The sequence below is a fragment of the Oncorhynchus masou genome, chromosome 4 (assembly GCF_036934945.1).
Source record: "Oncorhynchus masou masou isolate Uvic2021 chromosome 4, UVic_Omas_1.1, whole genome shotgun sequence".
Lineage (NCBI taxonomy): Eukaryota > Metazoa > Chordata > Actinopteri > Salmoniformes > Salmonidae > Oncorhynchus > Oncorhynchus masou.
Genome location: NC_088215.1, coordinates 6,370,097 through 6,393,109, shown reverse-complemented (window position 1 = coordinate 6,393,109; position 23,013 = coordinate 6,370,097). Strand labels below are relative to the sequence as shown.

Sequence of the window (23,013 nt, the reverse complement as noted above, 5' to 3'; positions counted from 1 at the left end):
TAACTGACAATTTTCACATTCTCATAAGTGGCAAAAGTCATTTTTATGTGAACTAGCTAAGTACTGTCAATCCAAATGAATCCCGTGTATAATAGGGTGAATGTCATTGCATATGTTATTTATTTCAGCCAAGTCAACCAAATATCTAGTATACGTAAGTTCTGTCTAGTGTGGATTTGATGATCTTGGATTCCAACAGTGGACGGGAAAAAGAGCGAGGACTCACACAAATGTGAACAATTTAAAAGCTTTTCACTTTTATTGTTTACAGTTGGTAAAAAATAAATCTGTTGTCTGCAACAGCAACCCTCTTTGCAGAAATAATACTCAACGTCCTGAATAAAGGCATCAGGCGACCAAGAGGATATAAAGCAGAACAAACTGGTAAAACATGAATGGAAGTTGGTTGAACGGTAAAGAACATAAGCTCTCACACATTACTCAAATTGGGGTACCAATCACTGCGTAAATTAAGATCAGAAGGCGATACACGGGTAAATTAACATGCACACAAACATAAATATTATATACACACTGAATGCAGGTGCACATGGAAGATGAGAGGGGAAAACTTTCATACCATCTGAAAAGTCTATGTGTTTTAGGGCCACACTTCAATTGAAAGAAAGAAAAAACTGATCACTTGCTTTGAACACAGTCTGGACATTCAGATATGTGTCATTGTCAACAAGTTTCCATCAGTCAATTCATAGATCTGTTTCTCTAGTCCTTGTTCAGAAGGGTACACAGAGAGAAAAGTGATATTATTTTGTATTATGTAATTCTTCCACTTCCACCTTGTCACCATGTCGATGTGGTGATTGATAACATTTAGATAGAGAACATGTTGGGTTTCATCGTAAAAAAAAGGTACAAGGCCATAAGCACTTTTTTTAATGCAATCGCCAAATAATGACTTAATAGGCCTAGTTTAACAACATGGGTCTTCATGTCTAAGAAAAAGGAGGTCATTCCAAAACAGTAGCGAGCATTACAAAGTATGCTTGTTTCTGCTACAATTACCTCGTAAGTTTCAGATAGAAAAAGAAATGACTATAAACGTCAAGCCACACACACACAGCCTCACAATGGATTTTGCATCAGAACATTACAAATCTGCACCTGTGGAAGAGTTTTCTGTGTTAGCGTATACTGTAGCGCTTTTTCATTGTTAACATAAAAATAGAATTATAGTATCGAAAACAGCACTGCTAGAAAAAAGGACACTTGGAAAAAAGTATTCTGTAGCTCTCCAAAATATTTAAGTTAAGAAATGTTTAACAGTCCTTTAAGCTGTATTTCCACCATTCACTTGGTTATTGAATGGCCCTTGGGTCATGTTCATGAGCCACCAAACAGAAGAAAACTGTCTGAAACAGTGAGGGACTACCTGGATTTGTCCAATAAGAAACTAACATTTTCATTTTCTGTTGCAAAACATTTTAAGATCTTTTCGGTTGTGTGCCCCAATGATCACAACCCTGGTAGTTGTTAAGCGTCAGTTGGGGTTTGGAAGGAGACCGCTGTCCATTATCTAGTCCAGGGGCCCTTGGAAGATGAGTCTGAGGTAGCCGCTCTCGCCGGCCAGCTGCTGCACGCAGAACGGACACGCGGCGTGGAAAGTGTGTGTGCCGTGTGGCAGCGGGATCTGGCTCCAGAACGCCGCCGTCTTCTCCGAGCACACATGACCGCACGGACTAAAGGCGTGTGTGGGCGGTGCCGCGTCCAAGTAAAACCCCGCCTCACACCCCAGCCATAACGGTACATATGGTCCCCTGGTTCGGCACATGGGGCACTCCCTCTCACGGCCCACCTCCACCACCTCATCCTCGGGCTCCCGTCCTTGGCCTCCCCAGGCGTGGTAGCCGTGCACATGGCCGCATCGGAGGTAGGCCCAGGGCTGTTTCTCATCCAGGATCTCCTTGCGGCGGAGGCTGGGGAAGGCCAGGGTGTTGAAACCCACGGGGCACTGGGGCCGCCCGGCATTCAGCTCCTGCCTCAGGGCCTCCAGGTGCTTCACGGTGGGAGTGCGCGAGAGACCCTCGGCCGTGCGCCACAGGAGGGTGGCGCCGCACAGGTCGATCAGCGAGCCATCCACCAGTTCCTGGCTCTCGCTCTCCACCTGCAATGGGAGAGAGGTTCAGGACAAGAGATACAGAAATATTAGAAAAGAGATGGCAAGATATTAACAGACACAATACAAACACATGCTCCACATGGAGTTGCTCTGCAATGTGTCAACGGTCCAGTAGACGGCAACCTATGGATGCCACATTTAATAGCTGTGGGGTGAAGATGGGATCCTGGGTTCTCCATTAAGGGACTTAATGTAGTGCTTTTCATTTGTTTGGAGTGAGAAGAGATATTGTAAGTACATTATATTGAGCATTGTCCTGTATTATTGGCCTTCAGTATGTACCTCAATAATACATCAAAGAAATCTTGGTTTTGTTTCCGACAGAGTGCAGACCTGCGGTGACTAAACCCATTGAACCAGCATCCCTTCCTCTCATCAGCTCTCTGGATTCTCCCCCCCTTCCCTGGCCATTCTCGTGCCTCATTTTTAAAGTTTAAAGGCCAAACCACATCATAATCATAATAACAGCATGTCTCAGACTCAGTCATTCCTCCCAAAATGACGGTGAGGAAGGGGGGTATTCCTATGAGAATGACTCTTGACACACTGAAATCTTCCAAACTGACTGTGTGGTCTCTGGGAGGAAGGGATGGAACTTAAAAGTCTAGACTCAGGGTTTTCCAGGGGAGGTTATCATCGGTGACATAACAGACCTACTGTATCACATAATAAATCAGAGGCCGATTTCTGTGCTTGAGAAACAGAGACCTCAAACAGCTGGAGCCCATCCAACCAGACTATTCTGTACAACTGAGATAACTAATTAATTAGTTAAGATGTCCCATCTGCTCAGATCACAGAGCTGCTGTTCAATGGCTTAATGAAGTTACCCAACAATAACATTTTGGAGAACGGTGGAGTCGATGTTCTGAAAAATTGTTTGAGAGATATATTGTTCCAAGTTAGTGTGAGAATTGGGGACATTCGCTGGTGGCTTCCATTCAGTTAGTGCAGTGTTAAGGCTTCAGAAACAGCTTCTTAAAACAATGTCCCTGCAAAATAATGTCAAAGCACGGCTGACAGGGAGGAGAATCACTCAATGCGACTGCACAGGAGTGTGTGCGTGAACATCTACACATCTTAGTGCTTGTTACTTCACGTGTGCACACGGCATCTGTGTGTGTGCATGTGTGCATGTTTGGGTCTGTTTATGTATCTACTAGCTACCCACCATCTTGCCCCGCTGCTGGGCAGAGCGGGTCTCTCTGAGGGTGAAGACGTTGCCACAGACAGAGATCTCTCTCCACACGCCCGGCTTGGAGTCCTGCGTGAAGCCGTGGCGAGGGTGCATCACCAGCACGCCATTAGTGGTCAGCCCGTCCATCTGTCCTTCCTGTGTCCTCCACTTGGCTGCCTTCTCCTGGGGAAAAGAAGGGGTAGAAAGTAGAAAAGGAGAGTTTCAGAAATATGTTCATAGTTATTTCAAGGTGATATTATGACTTTTAAACATCATTGCCTCACGCATGCCAATTGCAAATGCTTGCAGAGAAACAGTATATCACATTAGTAGTATTTCTATCCTAATTATATGGCAGCTATTTTGTTTTCATCCCAATCCCCAACCCACCCCCAGGAAGATGTTCTTGGAGGAGTCGAAGCCGGCGGCGTAGATGTGAGCGGTGTACGGCGGGCTCCGCTGGCAGATGATGCGGCAGGCGAAGCGCGAGATGGTGCTCTGGATAGACTGGGTCTGGGTCTGGCCCTCCCCCCCGTGGCTCTGCTGGCTGCCAGGCACTGTGTCCGTCACCACAAAGTCTATGGGGCTCTCTGTGGAACGCCCAATCTGGGATAGAAGGGAAGAGGTATATGAATTATCAGTGTATACTCCTTTTAGCTTTAGTAATGTTCTTGCAAACATTTGTTTTAGAGAGGCATATATAGTAACTAAACTGATTCAGTTCTGTATTTAGATTAGCTTTCGGAATCCCAGATATGTATTCTATGTCTCAGTACTCAAATGGCTTCCTTTCCTTGTCTCCTTTTTATGTGGTCTCTCAACCATTAGTGCTTTCACTAAGATTGTTGCCTGTTAGCCAAGTCTTCTATCGTTTTCATGCCATTTATTAGTTAAAGTTATATAAGGTCTCACTCACATCGGCTACGGAGAGCGTGATCACACAGTCGACCATATGAGTTGGCAAGACACAGCACAACAGATCTGGGACCAGGCTTGACTTGAGCAGTGAGGACACGCTGAGGACACACTCACCTGGAACATGTCTGTATTGCCGTCATGAGTGTACTCCACCACCACCGTCTGGGCCCGGGACAGAGTGTAGGAGATACTGTGCTGGTCCTTGTTGCTGATGGCCTGCAGGTGGTGAGGGAAAAGTTTGATGTTAGGAGTAGCCGGATGATGTCATTAACAATTACATTTACTTCAGGCGCCCTCGTTCTGCGTGGAGATAAAATGCCTCTTATAGAGAGAAGCTTGTGTTTTTATCAAGCACACACTACATTATATAAGAGCGTTTCAACGATTACAGAAATAAGTCTTAAATTCCAGCATACAGTATGACTGTTTCCTAGCTCCTACCTTGGCTGCCTGAGGTGTACACGCCACGTGCACTGTACTGGGTTTCACCCCGCTGGCCTTGGGTCTCCGGCACAGTGCAAAGCGGCTTTTCCGCCTCCCCCTGTCCCCGTTGGGTAGGGAGCCATTGTACCTGTGTAGACAAGAACACACCCCATATAAATTAACAATTTGAATCAAGACATCCTGGCAGTGAGATCCTAGACTGGTGTTCCAGTCTGTTTCGTGCTTTAGCAAACTCCTCTCCGTATTCATTTGGTGTCATACCAGTATGAGACCAGGCTTGGGGGAACCATCAAAAGTTACAGTACAAAAGAAGCTGTTGATTGTTTGTTTCATCATATAGGATATATACAGTGCATTCGGAACATATTCAGACCCCTTGACTTTTTCCACATTTTGTTACATTATTGCTTTATTCTAAAAAACATGTTTTATTTTTTATTTGAGCATACCCCTTATTTATTGTTTATTGATCAGTATAGTTTACATTGATCATCCTGTTTCTACATGTTTCTGCAACTTTATTGGAGTCCACCTGTGGTAAATTCACTTGATTGGACATGATTTGGAAAGGTACACACCTGTGGTAAATTCACTTGATTGGACATGATTTGGAAAGGTACACACCTGTGGTAAATTCACTTGATTGGACATGATTTGGAAAGGTACACACCTGTGGTAAATTCACCTGAATGGACATGATTTGGTAAGGTACCTGTCTATCTAATGTCCCACAGTTGACAGTGCATGTCAATGCAAAAACTAAGCCATGAGGTCAAAGGAACTTTCAGTAGAGCTCCAAGACAGGATTGTGTCGAAGCACAGATCTGGGGAAGGGTAACAAAACATGTCTGCAGTATTGAAGGTACCCTAGAACACAGTGGCCCCTTGACCACCAAGACTCTTCCCAGAGCTGGCCACTCGGCCAAACTGAGAAATCGAGGGAGAAGGGCCTTGGTCAGGGAGGTGACCGAGAAACCGATTGTCACTCTGACATGGCTCCAGAGTTCCTCTGTGGAGTTGGGAGAATCTTCCAGAAGGAAAACTCTCTGCAGCACTCCACCAATCAGGCCTTTATGGTAGAGTGGCCAGATGAAAAAAAGGCACATGACAGCCCTCTTGGAGTTTGCCAAAAACCAAAAACTCTTTGACCTGAATGCCAAGTGTCATGTGTGTCTGGAGGAAACCTGGCGCCATCCCTACGGTGAAGCGTGATGGTGGCAGCATAATGCTGTGGGGATGTTTTTCAGTGGCAAGGACTGGGAGACTAGTTAGGATTGAGGGAAAGATGAACGGAGCAAAGTACAGAGAGATCCTTGATGAAAACCTGCTGCAGAGCATTCAGGACCTCAAGACTGGGGTGAAGGTTCACCTTCCAACAGGACAACAACCCTAGTCTCTGAATGTTCTTGAGTGGCCCAGCCAGACCCTGGACTTGAACCCGATCAAACATCTCTGGAGAGACCTGAAAATAGCTATACACCTTTGGGATGAATTGGAATGCCAACTGCGAGCCAGGCCTAATCGCCCAACATCAGTGCCCGACCTCACTAATGCTCTTGTGGCTGAATGGAACCATGTCCCCGCAGCAATGTTCCAACATCGGAAAGCCTTTCCAGAAGAGTGGATGCTGTTATTGCAGCAAATGGGGGACCAACTCGACATTAATGCCCATGATTTTGGAACAAGATGGAGCAGGTGTCCACATACTTTTGGCCACAGTGTGCATTTTTATTTCAATATTTTGTTTATATGTGAAAATAAGACTATGTTAACTAAGACTCTTAACACAACTAAAACCAATAGTTTAACCACTGTAAACCCATTTAAAAGGGAAATGAATGAGAACTGTTGATGTGCCCGTGAGCAAGGCACTTAACCCTAATTGCTCATGTAAATCGCTCTGGATTAAAGCGTCTGCTAAATTACCAAAATGTAAATGTAATGAAGTCATTTGATCCACTTCTAAAATAAAGTGACAATTGAGAGGGGACATCTACTTTACTGTAACTTTACTGTAACTCCTTGGTGGAATAGGGTCAATCCTATTCCACCTATCCTAAAACAATCCTCTTTCGTCCAATCAGACGAGCTAAGCTAGGAGGTTATCTTTTGGTCGCTTACCCCTGCCAGCATCTGCCGTGTAAACATTCGACTTTCAGACAGTATGAGTGCAAAGATTTCATTGGGAAATGAGGTCTTTCCTGTTACTTCATCGAACGTAAGCAGCTGCCTACTTGTCCTGGACAAGCTGAAGTGTAAAGAGTGCATTCACTAATTTCACATCTTGATGAGTAGCATTAAATCATGTGCTAACTGAGACATCCAATGCATTTGTTAACTATTTGGAACTGAAAAAAGAAAGTTGTCTATGAACACTTAATTGTCAGTTGAACATTGTTTTCTTTTCAGTTGAATTCTACTGCTGAATACAATGTGAACGTGAGAGAGAACTTTCGAAAGCCACAACAACCTTCCAACAACTCAGCTCACATCCTCCCTCTCTCTGCGCCACATAGGCTACATTCTCCTTTGTCCGAAAAAACGTCCTACACTCAGGAAGCCAGCAGCGTTCTTTGTTTACCCTCACTGTGGCTGAGTTGCAGTGTGCATTTAACTGGATTTAGATTGAACCACCCTGCTCCCCCTTTTTTAGAAGAAACAAAACTGCCCAGTTCAATTGTCGTAAATGAACATGTACAATTGTGTCTGATGGAAGTTGGAACAATGTGGTTCACATTTAGAGCATAAGGGCTGACTGGCATTTATTTCAAAGAACCTCCACGTAGCACAGTTGTTTCATACTACAGTTGCCAATAATTTAACATGTACAGTGCCTTCAGAAAGTATTTAAATCCCTTGACTTTTTCCACATTTTGTTGTGTTACACCCTGATTTTTTTGATTACTGTTGTACACACAATACCCCATAATGTGAATGTGGAATTGTTTTACAAATGAATTAAAAAAATTAAAAGCTGAAATGTCTTGTGTCAATAATTACTTTAACTCTTTTTTTTATGGCAAGCCTAAATAAATTCAGAAGTAAGAAATTGGTCAACAAGTCACATAATAATAGAAATTGGTTAACAAGTCACATAACTCTGTGTGCAAAAATAGTGTTTAACATGATTTTTGAATGACTACCTCATCTCTGTACACACATATAATTATCTGTAAGGTCCATCAGTCAAGCAGTGAATTTCAAACACATATTAGTCACAAAGACCAGGAAGGTTTTCCAATGGCTCGCAAAGAAGGGCACCTATTAGTAGGGATTTCACCATGAGGCCAATGCTGACTTTACAACAGTAACAGAGTTGAATTGCAGTGATAGGAGAAAACTACGGATGGATCAATAACATTGTAGTTACTCCACAACTAACCTAAATGACAGAGTGAAAAGAAGGAAGCCGTGTCACGTTCTGACCTTAGTTATTTTCTTATGTCTTTGTTTTAGTATGGTCAGGGCGTGTGTTGGGTGCGTAGTCTATGTTCTTTTTTCTATGTTGTGGTTTTGTGTTTGGCCTGGTATGGTTCTCAATCAGAGGCAGGTGTCGTTCGTTGTCTCTGATTGAGAATCCTACAGGTAGCCTTTTCCCACCTGTGTTTTGTGGGTGATTGTTTTCTGTTTTGTGTATTCACCGTACAGGACTGTTTCGTGTCATACGCTTTGTTATTTTTGTTTAGTGTTCTGAGTTTAATAAATATCATCATGAACACGTACCACGCTGCGCATTGGTCCTCCGATCCTTCATAATCCTCAGACGAGGACGACGCACGTTACAAGTCTGTACAGAATAAAAATATTACAAAACATGCATCCTGTTGCAACAAGGCACTAAGTAAGTAACAACTAACAAGGCAATGTAAAAAAATGTGACAAAGCAATTCACCTTTTGTCCTGAATATAAAGTGTTATGTTTGGGGAAAATCCAATACAACACATTACTGAGAACCACTCTCCATATTTTCAAGAATAGTGGTGACTGCATCATGTTATGGGTATGCTTGTAATTGTTAAGGACGGGGGAGTTTTTCAGGATAAAAAAATAAGCGCAATTGAGCTAAGCACAGGCAACATCTTAGAGGAAAGCTTGGTTTAATCTGTTTTCCATCAGACACTGGGAGATTAATTCACCTTTCAGCAGGACAATAACCTAAAACACAAGGCCCAATCTACACTGGAGTTACTTACCAAGAAGACAGTGAATGTTCCTGAGTGGCCGGGTTACAGTTTTGACTTAAATCTGCTTGAAAATCTATGGAAAGACCTGAAATGGTTGTCTAGCAATGATCAACAACCAATTTGACAAAGCTTGAAAAGAATAATGGGCAAACGTGGCACAATCCATGTGTGGAAAGCTCTTTCAGACTTACCCAGAAAGACTCACAGCTGTAATCGCTGCCAAAAGTGCTTCTAACATGTATTGGCTCAGGCGGTTGAATACTTATCTAATCAAGATATATTAGTGTTTTATTTTTAATGCATTTTTGACACATTTTAGATTTTTCTTCCACTTTGACATTACAAAGTATTTTGTGTAGATCGTTGACAGAAAATGCATATTAAATCAATTTTAATCCCACTTTGTAACACAAAAAAATGTGGAATAAGGGGTGTGAATACTTTCGGAAGGCACTGCATGTTGCTACGCATTGAACAGGACTGTTTCAAACCTCAAAACAATGATTGCACCACATGACTATTGACTTCTTTCATTGTGAAGTGCTTTGAAAGGCTAGTTAAGGGCCATATCACCTCCACCTTACCCGACAACCTAGACCCCCTACAATTTACATACCACCCCAACAGATCCACGGACGAAGCATTCACCATTGTACTGCACACAGCCCTATCCCACCTGCACAAGATAAATATTTATTTGAGAATGCTGGTCATCGACAACAGCTCTGCCTTCGACACCATAGTGCCGTCCAAGCTCATCACTAAGCTCAAGGCCCTGGGTCTGAACCCCTCCCTGTGCAACTCCAGACTGGCCGACCCCAAGCAGTGAAATGTAAACAACAACACCACAGGGGCGTGTGCTCAGCCCTCTCATGTACTCTCTGTTCATACATGCGTGGCTACGCAAGTCTCCAACTAAACCATCAAGTTTGCTGACGAAACCACCCCGGGGGACGCCTGATTACCAACAACGACGAGACAGCCTACAGGAAGGAGGTGAGAGCCCTGGCAAAGTGGTGCCATGAGAATAACCTCTCTCCTCAATGTCAACAAAACAAAGGAGCTGATCGGGGACTACAGGAGACAGCAGAGAGAGCACGCCCCCATCCACATCGACAGGGCCGCAGGCGAGAAGGTTAAAAGCTTCAAATTCCTTGGCGTGCACATCGCTGGTGACCTGAAATGGTCCCTTCACACAGACAGTGTGGTGAAGAAGGAGCTACAGCGCTTCTTCAACCTCAGGAGGCTGAAGAGATTCGGCAGGGGCCCCTAGGATCGTCACAAACGTCTACATATGCACCATTGCTGTATCCCCTGCCTGGTACTGCAATTGCACAGTCCACAATGGCAGCACTCTCCAGAGGGTGGTGTGGTCGGCCCAACGCATCATCGGGGGCACACTGCCTGCCATCCAGGATGTCTACAGCACCCGGTGTCACAGGAAGGCCAAGACCACCCGAGCCACGGCCTGTTCACCCCGCTACCATCTAGAAGGAGGAGACAGTACAGGTGCATCAAAGCTGGGAGCGAGACACTGTTAATTGAACAGCTTCTATCTCCAGGCCATCAGAATGTTAAATTAGCCGGCCTCCACCCAGTACCCTGCCCTGAACCTTAGTCACTGTTACTAGCTAGCTACCACCAGGTACTCTACCCTGCATCTTAGAGACTGCTTTGCCCTATGTACATAGAGTCATTGAACACTTGTTACTTTAATAATGTTTACATGGTCTGTCAGTGATAAAGAGATGCTCTGCTTTTTTTGACACCAAACTCCTGCAGAGTCTAGTTTTATCTTATCTTGATTATTGCCCCGTCACATGGTCAGGTGCTGCAAAGAAGGACCTAGAAAACTACAGCTGGCCCATAGAGCAGCACGTCTTGCTCTTCACTATAATCAGAGGGCTAAAATCAATACTATGTATGCCAGTTTCTCTTAGCTAAAAGTAGAGGAGAGACTGACTGCATCACTTCTTCTTTTCATAAGAAAATCCCAAATGGTTTGCATAGTCAACTTACACACAGCTCTGACACACACACTTACCCCACCAGACATGTTACCAGGTTTTCTTTCACAGTCCCCAAATCCAGAACAAATTCAAGAAAAAGTACAGTATTATATAGAGCCATGATTGCATGGAACTCCCTTCCATATCAGATTACTCAAATGAACAGAAAACCTGCTTTAAAAAAACAGAAAAGGCAATGCCTTTCCCCTTTTTGACCTAGATATTTCTTGTGTATGTACTGAAATGTAGACTGTAATGTTTTAAACATATGTAGTTCTGTCCTTGAGCTGTTCCTGTCTATTCATATTGTGTATCATGTAATGTTTCGTGTTCTGTGTGTGGACCCCAGGAAGAGTACCTGCTGCCTTCGCAATGACTAATGGGGATCCTAATAAAATACCCGAAATACATACTGTTTTAACAACTTTATATGTATATACTGTATTCTAGTCATGATTCATCCTATATAACTACTGCTGTACACACCTTTTCTATTCATACACTACCCATACTGTCATATATATATATATATAAAGAGTACCAGTCAAAAGTTTGGACACACCTACTCATTCAAGGGTATTTCATAATTTTTTGCATATTTCTACATTGTAGAATAATAGTGAAAACATCAAAACTATGAAATAACACATATGGAATCATGTGGTAGCTAAAAGTTTTAAAAAAAATCGAAATATATTTTATATTTGTGATTCTTCAAAGTAGTCACCCTTTGCCTTGATGACAACTTTGCACACTCTTGGCATTCTCTCAACCAGCTTCATGAGGTAATCACCTGGACTGCATTTCAATTAACAGGTGTGCCTTGTTAAAAGTTCAGTTGTGGAATTTCTTTCTTTCTTATTAATGAGTTTGAGCCAATCAGTTGTGTTGTGACAAGGTATGGGTATTATACAGAAGATATACCTATTTGGTAAAATACCAAGTCCATATTATGGCAAGAACAGCTCAAATAAGCAAAGAGAAATGACAGTCCATCATTACTTTAAGACATGAAAAAGAAATCTGAAAGTTTCTTCAAGTGCAGTCGCAAAAACCATCAATGATGAAACTGGCTCTCATGAAGACCGCCACAGGAAAGGAAGGCCCAGAGTTAGCTCTGCTGCAGAGGATAAGTTCATTAGAGTCAACTGAACCCCAGATTGCAGCCCAAATAAATGCTTTGCAGAGTTCAAGTAACAGACACGTCTCAACATCAACTGTTCAGAGGAGACTGCGTGAATCAGGCCTTCATGGTCAAATTGCTGCAAAGAAATCGCTACCAAAGAACACCAATAATAAGAAGAGACTTGCTTGCGCCAAGAAACACGAGCAATGGACATTAGACTGGTGGAAATCTGTTCTTTGGTCCAAATTTGAGATTTTTGGTTCCAACCATTGTGTCTGTGAGACGCAGAGTAGGTGAACGGATGATCTCTGCATGTGTGGTTCCCACCATGAAGCATGGAGGAGTGATGGTGTGGGGTGCTTTGCTGGTGACATTGTCTGTGATTTATTTAGAACTCAAGGCACACTTAACCAGCATGGCTACCACGGCATTCTGCAGTGATATGCCATCCCATCTGGTTTGCGCATAGTGGAACTATCATTTGTTTTTCAACAGGACAATGACCCAAAACACACCTCGAGGCTGTGTAAGGGCTATTTGACCAATGAGAGTGATGGAGTGTTGCATCAGATGACCTGGCGTCTACAATCACCCGACCTCAAACCAATTGAGTTGGTTTGGGATGAGTTGAACCACAGAGTGATAGAAAAGCAGCCAACATGTGCTCAGAATATGATTCAGCCTTAATTCTATCTTCTGGAGCAAATTGTGTTTTTACATTTGATAAAAGTAGAGACTCAGAGCTACAAAATGGTATATCATACACTGCATTTGAGGAACAATGGGAAAGTAATTATGCTTTGAAAATGGATAAACTTGTAACTCCACTTTTTGAGAAAATGGCCCTAGAATATTTTGGTTCACCTACTGGAGAACTATTTTGTGTACACCCATTCAGCATTGTTCACACACTCTTTAGCCTTAGCCCCACCCATCTCTTTAAGGATTCACATGTGAGGCTATGTGCTAAAGGTCATGTAGTGTGATAAAGATTAAGACTAAAAGTGGTAGAAGTAGTATTCCAGGCAAACAGAACGTGTCCAGATAAAAATATTTGATAAATATTAGTTGACGCTTACCCTGACACACTTGTCTAAATTGATGGGTCATGTGAAAGAAATGCTATAACCACCAGCCACATCTTGCTAAGTGGATGGGTCTCTACAGAAGGTGTATACAGTACAGCGAAATGGTTACTTGCATAGTAGCAATATCAAAAATAGAAGAATATAAAGAAAAAATAACACGTGTCAATGCCAGTAGAGAAAGAACAAAATAAGATACAGTATGTACAATAACAATATTAATAACAATATCAGTGATACTGGTGATAGATGGGGTAGTTATATGCATACAGTGAGGGGTAAAGTGGCTGAGCAGCAGGATACAAAAACAAATAGTAGCAGCAACATATGGCGTATGTGAATGTCTATAGAGGCACTGCAGATAGCGCTGATGACTGGGAACTCTCACCCAGTGATGAACTGGTCCGTCCGAACCACGAATGAACAAAGGAATCGATATTCGGAGATCCCGCTGATGTCCTGCCCTTGCCTTTAGTGCAGGGCATGTGATGTACATAGTCTCTTAGTCACAAAACTCCCTGATCTTCTCAAAAAGATGAGTTTGTCTAGCTGTGTCCAGTCTAGGTGGTGCTTGTACAAGCCAACCATCTATGGGAGGGAGGATGTCAGCGTTGTGCAGCAGCTGAAACCTGGTCCCGACTGAGTCCGAACGCTCCTTGGTGACAACAACACCAGGATCAGAGCATCGAAGATGTAAAACAGGAAATAACAAAAAACATTGAGAAGACATTACAACCTTGCATATAACATCAATTCACCTCCCAAGTTTAGATAAGAAGAATAACGTCATACAATGCAATGAAAATAATATTCACCTGAAGTGCTGGTACTGCTGGATCTGTGGCAGTGGCCTGAAGTACAGAGCCAGGTGTTGTTGCCAGCCATAGCTTTCCACCAGCACCGTACCAACCTCCAGTCCAACCAGCTGTGGGATGTTGACCACTGTCACAGCACTGTCCTTTACAACACCAGCAATCTCAGACAAAGTGTTCACTCTGGTCTTGAGATGGCAGCAACTTTCCACCAAAGTATTTGTGTACTGGGTGGAGTCCTGGTAATGCTATTGCATTATCCTCTGCGTAGTTGTTGATGAAGTTCACATCTCGCTGCAAGTCCTCATGCTTCAGGTGAAACCTGTTCTTGCTTGGGACAGCTCTTTTTTTGATGTGAGGCATTCTCCTTGTATGACTGGTGGAGGAGAGTAAGACGTGTTCTACTGATGCGGAAAGACAAATTCCAGACACAAATATGTTAGCATTGTTATACAGTAGATAGCCTGGTGTGTCTGATGGTGATTACGGCTAACTTGATGGGTCATATAAACATCTGGCGAAGTGGATACGTTTGTTTAGACATGTAGCTAGCTAGCTAGCTAAACAATTATCCATAATCCCAATCCATAGAGTACTAGCAATACAAACCGATTGTCATAGCTAACTAAAGGTAACCAAATAGGTTTAATGTTAGCTAGTTAGCTAGCTAACATTAGACTATAACTAGCAATGCAAATGGCTTGCTGAGATAATATTACTTACACAGATCATACACGTAATGTTAGCTAGCGAGCCAGCCAGCGAACGTCAGCTAACTAGCTAACAGTACATTTTAACTTGGGGTCTTTTGTTTAGACATGTAACATTAGCTAGCTAAACAATGAACCATAATCACAATCCATAGAGTACTAACAATACAAACCGAGTATCATACCTAGCACAAGTAAACCAAATAGGTTCAATGTTAGCTGGCTAACATTAGGCTATAACTAGCAATGCAAATGGCTTTCTGAGATAATATTACTACACAGATCATACACTAGCTAACAGTAAGCTTTGAATTGCAATGAAAACAACTTTCTGACAAAATTAGAAATGTATAATATCTGAAACTGTATCTAGACTCTTACCTGTATACATGGATGAACACTTCATGCCAGACTGCAACCCCTTTCATTTAATAAGACGTCCTATGTCGTTTCCGTTTTGTTTGTACAGCTTGCTTGGCCCGTTGTGTCAAGTCACTCTGGTTCACACTGACCGTGTGCTATGCCATAAGAATCATCAAATCTTTCTCCCTCTCTGTCATGGATGCCATGGTTTCCCTTAGTTTGAAGATGTCATCCGGAGGCAGGTGTTTTTTACAACAGCCACCAGTGTTCTCTTTTCGACTCCCTCTGCATTTTCAATCAAACGACAGAATTATAGTCATCTCCTTATCATACTCTGCTTCTACCAGACATTCCACTGATTTCAAAACTTGATCAACTTCTTCCGTGACAACAACAATGTTGATCGCCGTTTCTTCCCCCATCACTGTCATCAGAAGACACTACAATGTCTTCTTCAATGAAAATGTTTCTACCTAAATCAGGGATATCCTCAACGTCTGATTCATTTTCAGAGTCAGAGAGTCATCATGGTACTATCGTACTCCTGAAAGTAGTCCATCACAACTTTTTCCCACTGACCTTTGTCGATAGCGCCTGATAAATTCAAGGCAGCAATGTTATTGAGAGCATTAGCAACACATTTGTAGTTCTCCATGGCTATTGTTATATCTTTCGAAAAAAACTGCAGTAGAAGGATTATCTACACGTAACGAGTAGCTCATTTTATAGACAGAAGATTCTACAAGGCAGACCAATCCGAAACTCATCTCTCTGCATGTACAGCCCATTCTTTATTTCAGCCAATCATGGCTAGTGGGAAGGTTCCTGACTTTTTCTGTGGCTAAACCAACTAGGCTCGTAATTTAACAACTTTATTCGTATTTACAGATGGCATACAATTGTGTTATTAAGGCACATGAAAGTTAAAATGTCCCAGAAGGCTTTTCTGCCAAAAAATGCATTTAGATTAAAAATATAAATAAACGTTCAAATCGTGACTTGCAACATACGCCTAGTTTCCTGAAACACCAAGTTTCCTGAAACAAGTCACATATGTGGGAACTCCTTCAAGGCTGTTGGAAAAGTATTCCTCATGAAGGTGGTTGAGAGAAGGGTACCGTCTTGGGTACCGTCAATGCTGGGTACCGTCAATGCTGCATACATTTTCTGTCTCAGACCTCTAAAGACAATTCCTTCGACCTCTTGGCATGGTTTTTGCTCTGACATGCACTGTCAACTGTGGGACCTTATGTAGACAGCCTTTCCGAATCATGTCCAATCAACTGAATTTACTACAGGTGGACTCCAATCAAGTTGTAGAAACATTTCAAGGATGATCAATGGAAACAGGATGCACCTGAGCTCTAATAGCAAAGGGTCTGAATACTTATGTAAATAAGGTTTTTGTGTGTCGATTGATGAGAAATGTTTAAAAAATCTAATCTATTTTAGAATAAGGCTGTAACGTAACAAAATGTGGAAAAAGGGAAGGGGTCTGTATACTTTCCGAATGTACATATATATATATACAGTGGGGCAAAAAAGTATTTAGTCAGCAACCAATTGTGCAAGTTCTCCCACTTAAAAAGATGAGAGAGGCCTGTAATTTTCATCATAGGTACACTTCAACTATGACAGACAAAATGAGAAAAAAAATCCAGAAAATCACATTGTAGGATTTGTAATGAATTTATTTGCAAATTATGGTGGAAAATAAATGGTCAATAACAAAAGTTTACTTTGCTATATACCCTTTGTTGGCAATGACAGAGGTCAAATGTTTTTTGTAAGTCTTCACAAGGTTTTCACACACTGTTGCTGGTATTTTGGCCCATTCCTCCATGCAGATCTCCTCTAGAGCAGTGATGTTTTGGGGATGTTGCTGGGCAACACGGACTTTCAACTCCCTCCAAAGATTTTCTATGGGGTTAAGATCTGGAGACTGGCTAGGCCACTCCAGGACCTTGAAATGCTTCTTACGAAGCCACTCCTTCGTTGCCCAGGCGGTGTGTTTGGGATCATTGTCATGCTGAAAGACCCAGCCACGTTTCATCTTCAATGCCCTTGCTGATGGAAGGAGGTTTTCACTCAAAATCTCACAATACCTGGCCCCATTCATTCTGTCCTTTACACGGATCAGTTGTCCTGGTCCCTTTTTAGAAAAACAGCCCCAAAGCATGATGTTTCCACCAGCATGCTTCACAGTAGGTATGGTGTTCTTTGGATGCAACTCAGCATTCTTTGTCCTCCAAACACGACGAGTTGAGTTTTTACCAAAAAGTTCTATTTTGGTTTCATCTGACCACACGACATTCTCCCAATCTTCTTCTGGATCATCCAAATGCTCTCTAGCAAACTTCAGACGGGCCTGGGCATGTACTGGCTTAAAACCTCTTACATCTATGGGGGCGCTATTTCATTTTTGGATGAAAAACGTTCCCGTTTTAAACAAGATATTTTGTCACAAAAAGATGCTCGACTATGCATATAATTGATAGCTTTCGAAAGAAAACACTCTTGACGTGTCCAGAAATACCAAGATATTCTCTGTGCGTGCCCTAGAACGTGAGCTTCAGGCAAAACCAAGATGAGATGGCATCCAGGAAATGACAAGGATTTTTGAGGCTCTGTTTTCCATTGTCTCCTTATATGGCTGTGAATGCGAGTGGAATGAGTCAACCCTTTCTGTCGTTTCCCCAAGGTGTCTGCAGCATTGTGACGTATTTGTAGGCAGATCATTGGAAGATTGACCATAAGAGACCACATTTACCAGGCGTCCGCCCGGTGTCCTGCGCCGAAATTGGTGCGCAAAAGTCACCTGCCAGTATTTTTCCATGCGATACAGAGAGGAAAGCAAGCTTCCACGAACTGCATATCAATGAAGAGATATGTGAAAAAACACCTTGAGGATTGATTCCAAACAACGTTTGCCATGTTTCGGTCGATATTATGTAGTTAATCCGGAAAAAGTTTTACGTTGTAGGTGACTGAATTTTCGGTTCGTTTCGGTAGCCAGACGCAATGTAGAAAACGGAACGATTTCTCCTACACACAGACGCTTTCAGGAAAAACTGCGCATTTGGTATGTAACTGAGAGTCTCCTCATTGAAAACATCAGAAGCTCTTCAAAGGTAAATTATTTTATTTATTTGGTTATCTGGTTTTTGTGAAAATGTTGCGTGCTAAATGCTACTCAAAATGCTATGCTAGCTTTGCATACTCTTACACAAATTAGTCAATTTCTATGGTTCAAAAGCATATTTTGAAAATCTGAGATGACAGTGTTGTTAAGAAAAGGCTAAGCTTGAGAGCAGACGCATTATTTTCATTTTATTTGCGATTTTCAGAAATCGTTAACGTTGCGTTATGCTAATGAGCCTGAGGCTTTAGTCACAAACCCGGATCCGGGATGGGGAGTTTCAAGAAGTTAAGCAGGGGGACACGTCTGGCACTGCAGGATTTTAGTCCCTGGCGGCGTAGTGTGTTACTGATGGTAGGCTTGTTACTTTGGTTCCAGCTCTCTGCAGGTCATTCACTAGGTCCCCCCGTGTGGTTCTGGGATTTTTGCTCACCGTTCTTGGGATCATTTTGACCCCACGGGGTAAGATCTTGCGTGGAGCCCCAGATCGAGGGAGATTATCAGTGGTCTTGTATGTCTTCCATTTCCTAATAATTGCTCCCACAGTTGATTTATTCAAACCAAGCTGCTTACCTATTGCAGATTCAGTCTTCCCAGCCTGGTGCAGGTCTACAATTTTGTTTCTGGTGTCCTTTGACAGCTCTTTGGTCTTGGCCATAGTGGAGTTTGGAGTGTGACTGTTTGAGGTTGTGGACAGGTGTCTTTTATACTGATAACAAGTTAAAACAAGTGCCATTAATACAGGTACGAGTGGAGGACAGAGGAGCCTCTTAAACAAGAAGTTACAGGTCTGTGAGAGCCAGAAATCTTGCTTGTTCGTAGGTGACCAAATACTTATTTTCCACCATAATTTGCAAATAAATTCATTAAAAATCCTACAATGTGATTTTCTGGATTTTTTTTCTTCTCATTTTGTCTGTCATAGTTGAAGTGTACCTATGATGAAAATTACAAGCCTCTCTCATCTTTTTAAGTCGGAGAACTTGCACAATTGGTGGCTGACTAAATACTTTTTTGCCCCACTGTATGTATGTATGTATGTATGTATGTATGTATGTATGTATGTATGTATGTATGTATGTATGTATGTATGTATGCATGCATGCATGTATGTATGTATGTATGTATGTATGTATGTATGTATGTATGTATGTATGCATGTATGCATGTATGCATGCATGCATGTATGTATGTATGTATGTATGTATGTATGTATGTATGTATGTATGTATGTATGTATGTATGGAATCAATGGAATGGTATCAAACACATCACACATATGGAAACCATGTTTGACTCCATTCCATTAATTCCATTAAAGCCATTACAATAAGCCCATCCTCCTATAGCTCCTCCCACCAGACTCCACTGATATATTTTTATTCCGGACTCTGACATTCTGATATTTCTTAATTTCTTAATTTTTTACTTTTGGAATGTGCGTATTGTTTTGCATAGATTTCTAGGTATTAGTACTTCACTGTGCTTGCGATACAAGACCATGGTACTTGCCATCGGAGCAGCAAGAGGAACTGCCCCTCCCTACCTTCAGGCTATGCTCATACCCTACACCCCAACCGAGCACTCTGTTCTGCCACCTTTGGTCTCTTGGCCCAGTCCAGGCTCTATTCTGTCCTGGCACTCCAATGGTGGAACCAGCTTCCCCCTGAAGCTAGGACAGCAGAGTCCCTGCACATCTTCCGAAAGCACCTGAAATCCTACCTCTTCAAAGAGTATCTTAAATAATCCCCCTCCTCATCTCAACCCCCACCCTAATTTAAAATAATAAAAACATTCCTGAACCAACACTTGCTCTTGCCCGCCCACGCCCTCACTAATATCAGATTGGGATAACCCTGGCCTATGTACTGTATATAGGCAACAAAATGCAATTAAACCCCCTCTTACCCCAGAACAATGAGCTCTCCATATTTGACTGGCACTTTGGTGGAGGCTGGGGTGGTGGAGATGTTTTCCTGGTCGGGAGAGAACATTGGTGCAGCTGTCAGGGGGGAGAGGGGGAGGGGGGGTAGAGTGATGAAGAGCTCTCCCACGGTGAACACTCACTCCTCTGTCTCCTTTTTCCTCAGAGTCTGCTCCTTTTCCCTCAGAGACTGGTCATCCTGTCACTCACAACACCAACACTCAACCTGCATAAAAAAACAATAAAAAAAACAGCAGATGAGAACTTTTGTCAGGGTCAAACAGCCACGCAGAGCAGACACAACAGACACAACAGACATAACAGACACAACAGACAGGACAGACACAACAGACACAACCGACACGACAGACACGACAGACATAACAGACACAACAGACACGACAGACACAACAGACACAACAGGGGCGTCTAGAACAGTATACTAACCAATAAGAGACTGTGAGCGAGACTTAACAAACCACAGACACAACAGCTCAGATTGCTGTGCCTCCGAAGCACGTGATACAACACATCGATTACTCACACTCACGTTGAGATTATCGAGCAGCGTGCTAAAGGTACCATAGGCGGATATTAGTCAGTAAGAGAGAGAGAGAGAAAGGCTAAACAAACAAAGACACAACAACCGAGATGGATGGGTCTCCAAAGAGCACATGACAAACCACATTGATTACTCACTCTGTGACCTGTGGCGCCTATCGAACGCGACAGCTAAACCGCTATCCTGGCTTTGCTTGCCAGTCATACACTGTAACTTTCTTAATAAGACGTGCACCTGAAGAAACAAGACTAATACAATAATAGTAATACCGTAGAACGCATGTTAGCTTCGGTGACATAGTGCAGCAGGACTCTAAAGTGATCGGTCACACAAATCCATCAGGCGGAGACTAAAAAGCTCAACTCTCCACGGCTCGACAGGCTCGGCACTAATCTGCAGCTTTGCTGCTACTGCAGGGAGAGTTCAGAGAGCAGGCTCTTAGCATCGCAACGACAGGGGACTTAGTGGGGCGCAAACAAAGCTAATTAGACCAGACATATGTCACACCCTTCCATTTTCAGTCGACTACCGCGGGCCATAGTTATCAATGTTGACCTTGGTTGGCTCTCTTTATGCTGTGTGCAGGGCATAGCCTGAGCTTATCTTATAAGCGTCTTATAAGCAAGAATGGAGACACACAATTCGTTTATATGTCTGATTGCCAACAAATCCAAGAACTTTAACTGAAAATTAACTCACAAATTCTAAATGGAAAATTCAATTGTGTCATCTTGCACTACAGTCGACTCCTGATAAGTGCACTTTAGATAAACTGTTCAAAAAGTGCAATATGGCTCCTCGTCCCAATTCAATTACATCGTTTTTCATTGCCTCTGATAACTAACTGCATGTTCCAATTTAGTGCAAACTGTCACAACTGTCCCAAGCCATTGCATTTATCAGTTATCAGAGTTGACTGTAAACTGGGAAATGTCCCTGCCCTCACTTATGTTAGTTGACTTATGTTAGTTCAACCTTTGGTAACCTTTTGTACATGAGGCTGGGTGCTTCCACCCTACAGGAGGGGTGTATGGATAGAGGGTGGGTCAGTGTCAGCTTCAGGGACTGATCTGAGCTTGACTGCTCCCCCCGATAGTCTTCTGACCCTTACTCCACACGCTGACCTTGACCATACACTCACACAGCCCCCAAATCCAATCCACTCAGCTCTCAGTAGCGGTGCACCACAGGGACAGATACCCACACAAACATACATAATCACTCCACAGCTTAAACACACTAGTACTCATTACTACAATGGTACTACAATAGAGAGCATGGGGCTGGCTTAGCGCACAAAAAAACACATTTGGTGTGTTTGTCCGATTTGACAAGTATTTCGATGCATGATTGGAACTGTCTATGATAGAGGGGAGAGACACACATAGTAGCGCTGTGTGGTTGATAATGCTACTGAGTGAGAGAGATGATGAGAAAGGAATTAAAGGAGGTTTTAGGACAGTAGGGCCCAATAGAATCTGCGTTTTGGAAAACACATACGGAGTCACAGAATCCAGACATTAAAACGGAATTCAACAATATTCTAAAATGTATTGAACTTATTTGAAAATTAATTAATTTGCCCAATATTAGGGTAGAGTGGCATAAATTAAGCTAAGGAGGTAAGTTGAGCCACACTTTTTTCTAGGAAACCATACACAAAATTAATAATTTGATCAAATATTTAGGAAGAGCTCATCATTTCACATGGTCTGTGAAGAAAGAAATGACATGGAAATAGTGGTAAGCAAGTTAGGTCCAAAAAACTGATTTTCACCAAGTCAAATTAATGTATTGTGTTAGAGGTTTCATGATGCTTGTATCTAAACCAAAGTAGATACTTTTACGATTGTTCTATGCATCTGTTGGGGTCTCTATAAGCTTCAATATGAGGTCCTGTACCTAGCATGGAAGAGCATCCCTGTAGCTGTGTGGCCTAATATAGTCAAAATGTTTGAGCCAATGGCCATGGGGTAAGCTGAGCCAATGGTTGAGCCAGTGGAAAGTTGAGCAATTTGAATTGTTTTCTTCCCAGGCATAACGCAATGCCTTATCGCTGAGAAATGAGGTAACAATAGGGCCTGTCCTATGTTAAAAGTGTTTAAAATAGCACAAAGGTGTTGAATTGTGTTTGTGTCACGCCTTGGTCTTAGTATTTTGTGTTTTCGTTAATTAGTTGGTCAGGCCAGGGTGTGACATGGGTTTATGTTGTTGTATTTCGTAGTGGGGTTTTTTAGTTATTGGGATTGCGGCTGAGCAGGGGTGTTGCATAGGTTTGGCTGCCTGAGGCGGTTCTCAATCAGAGTCAGGTGATTCTCGTTGTCTCTGATTGGGAACCGTATTTAGATAGCCTGGGTTTCACTTTGTATTTCGTGGGTGATTGTTCCTGTCTCTGTGTAGTTTCACCAGATAAGCTGTACTT

General features: G+C 42.6%; 1 protein-coding gene across 1 annotated transcript in view; it reads right to left on the bottom strand.

The window, feature by feature from the left end:
• Positions 1-235: 235 nt before the first annotated feature.
• LOC135522295 (E3 ubiquitin-protein ligase pellino homolog 1-like) overlaps positions 236-23,013 on the bottom strand; it is a 44,571-nt gene continuing 21,793 nt past the window's right edge. Inside the window, exons 2-7 of the mRNA XM_064948412.1 lie at positions 20,014-20,255; positions 4,674-4,803; positions 4,347-4,448; positions 3,705-3,920; positions 3,309-3,497; positions 236-2,122 (exon numbers count right to left, since the gene is read on the bottom strand). Of these exons, the coding sequence (XP_064804484.1) occupies positions 1,535-2,122; positions 3,309-3,497; positions 3,705-3,920; positions 4,347-4,448; positions 4,674-4,803; positions 20,014-20,099 (1,311 nt within the window). The 5' untranslated portion in view covers positions 20,100-20,255 and the 3' untranslated portion in view covers positions 236-1,534. The remainder of the gene's footprint in view (positions 2,123-3,308; positions 3,498-3,704; positions 3,921-4,346; positions 4,449-4,673; positions 4,804-20,013; positions 20,256-23,013) is intronic.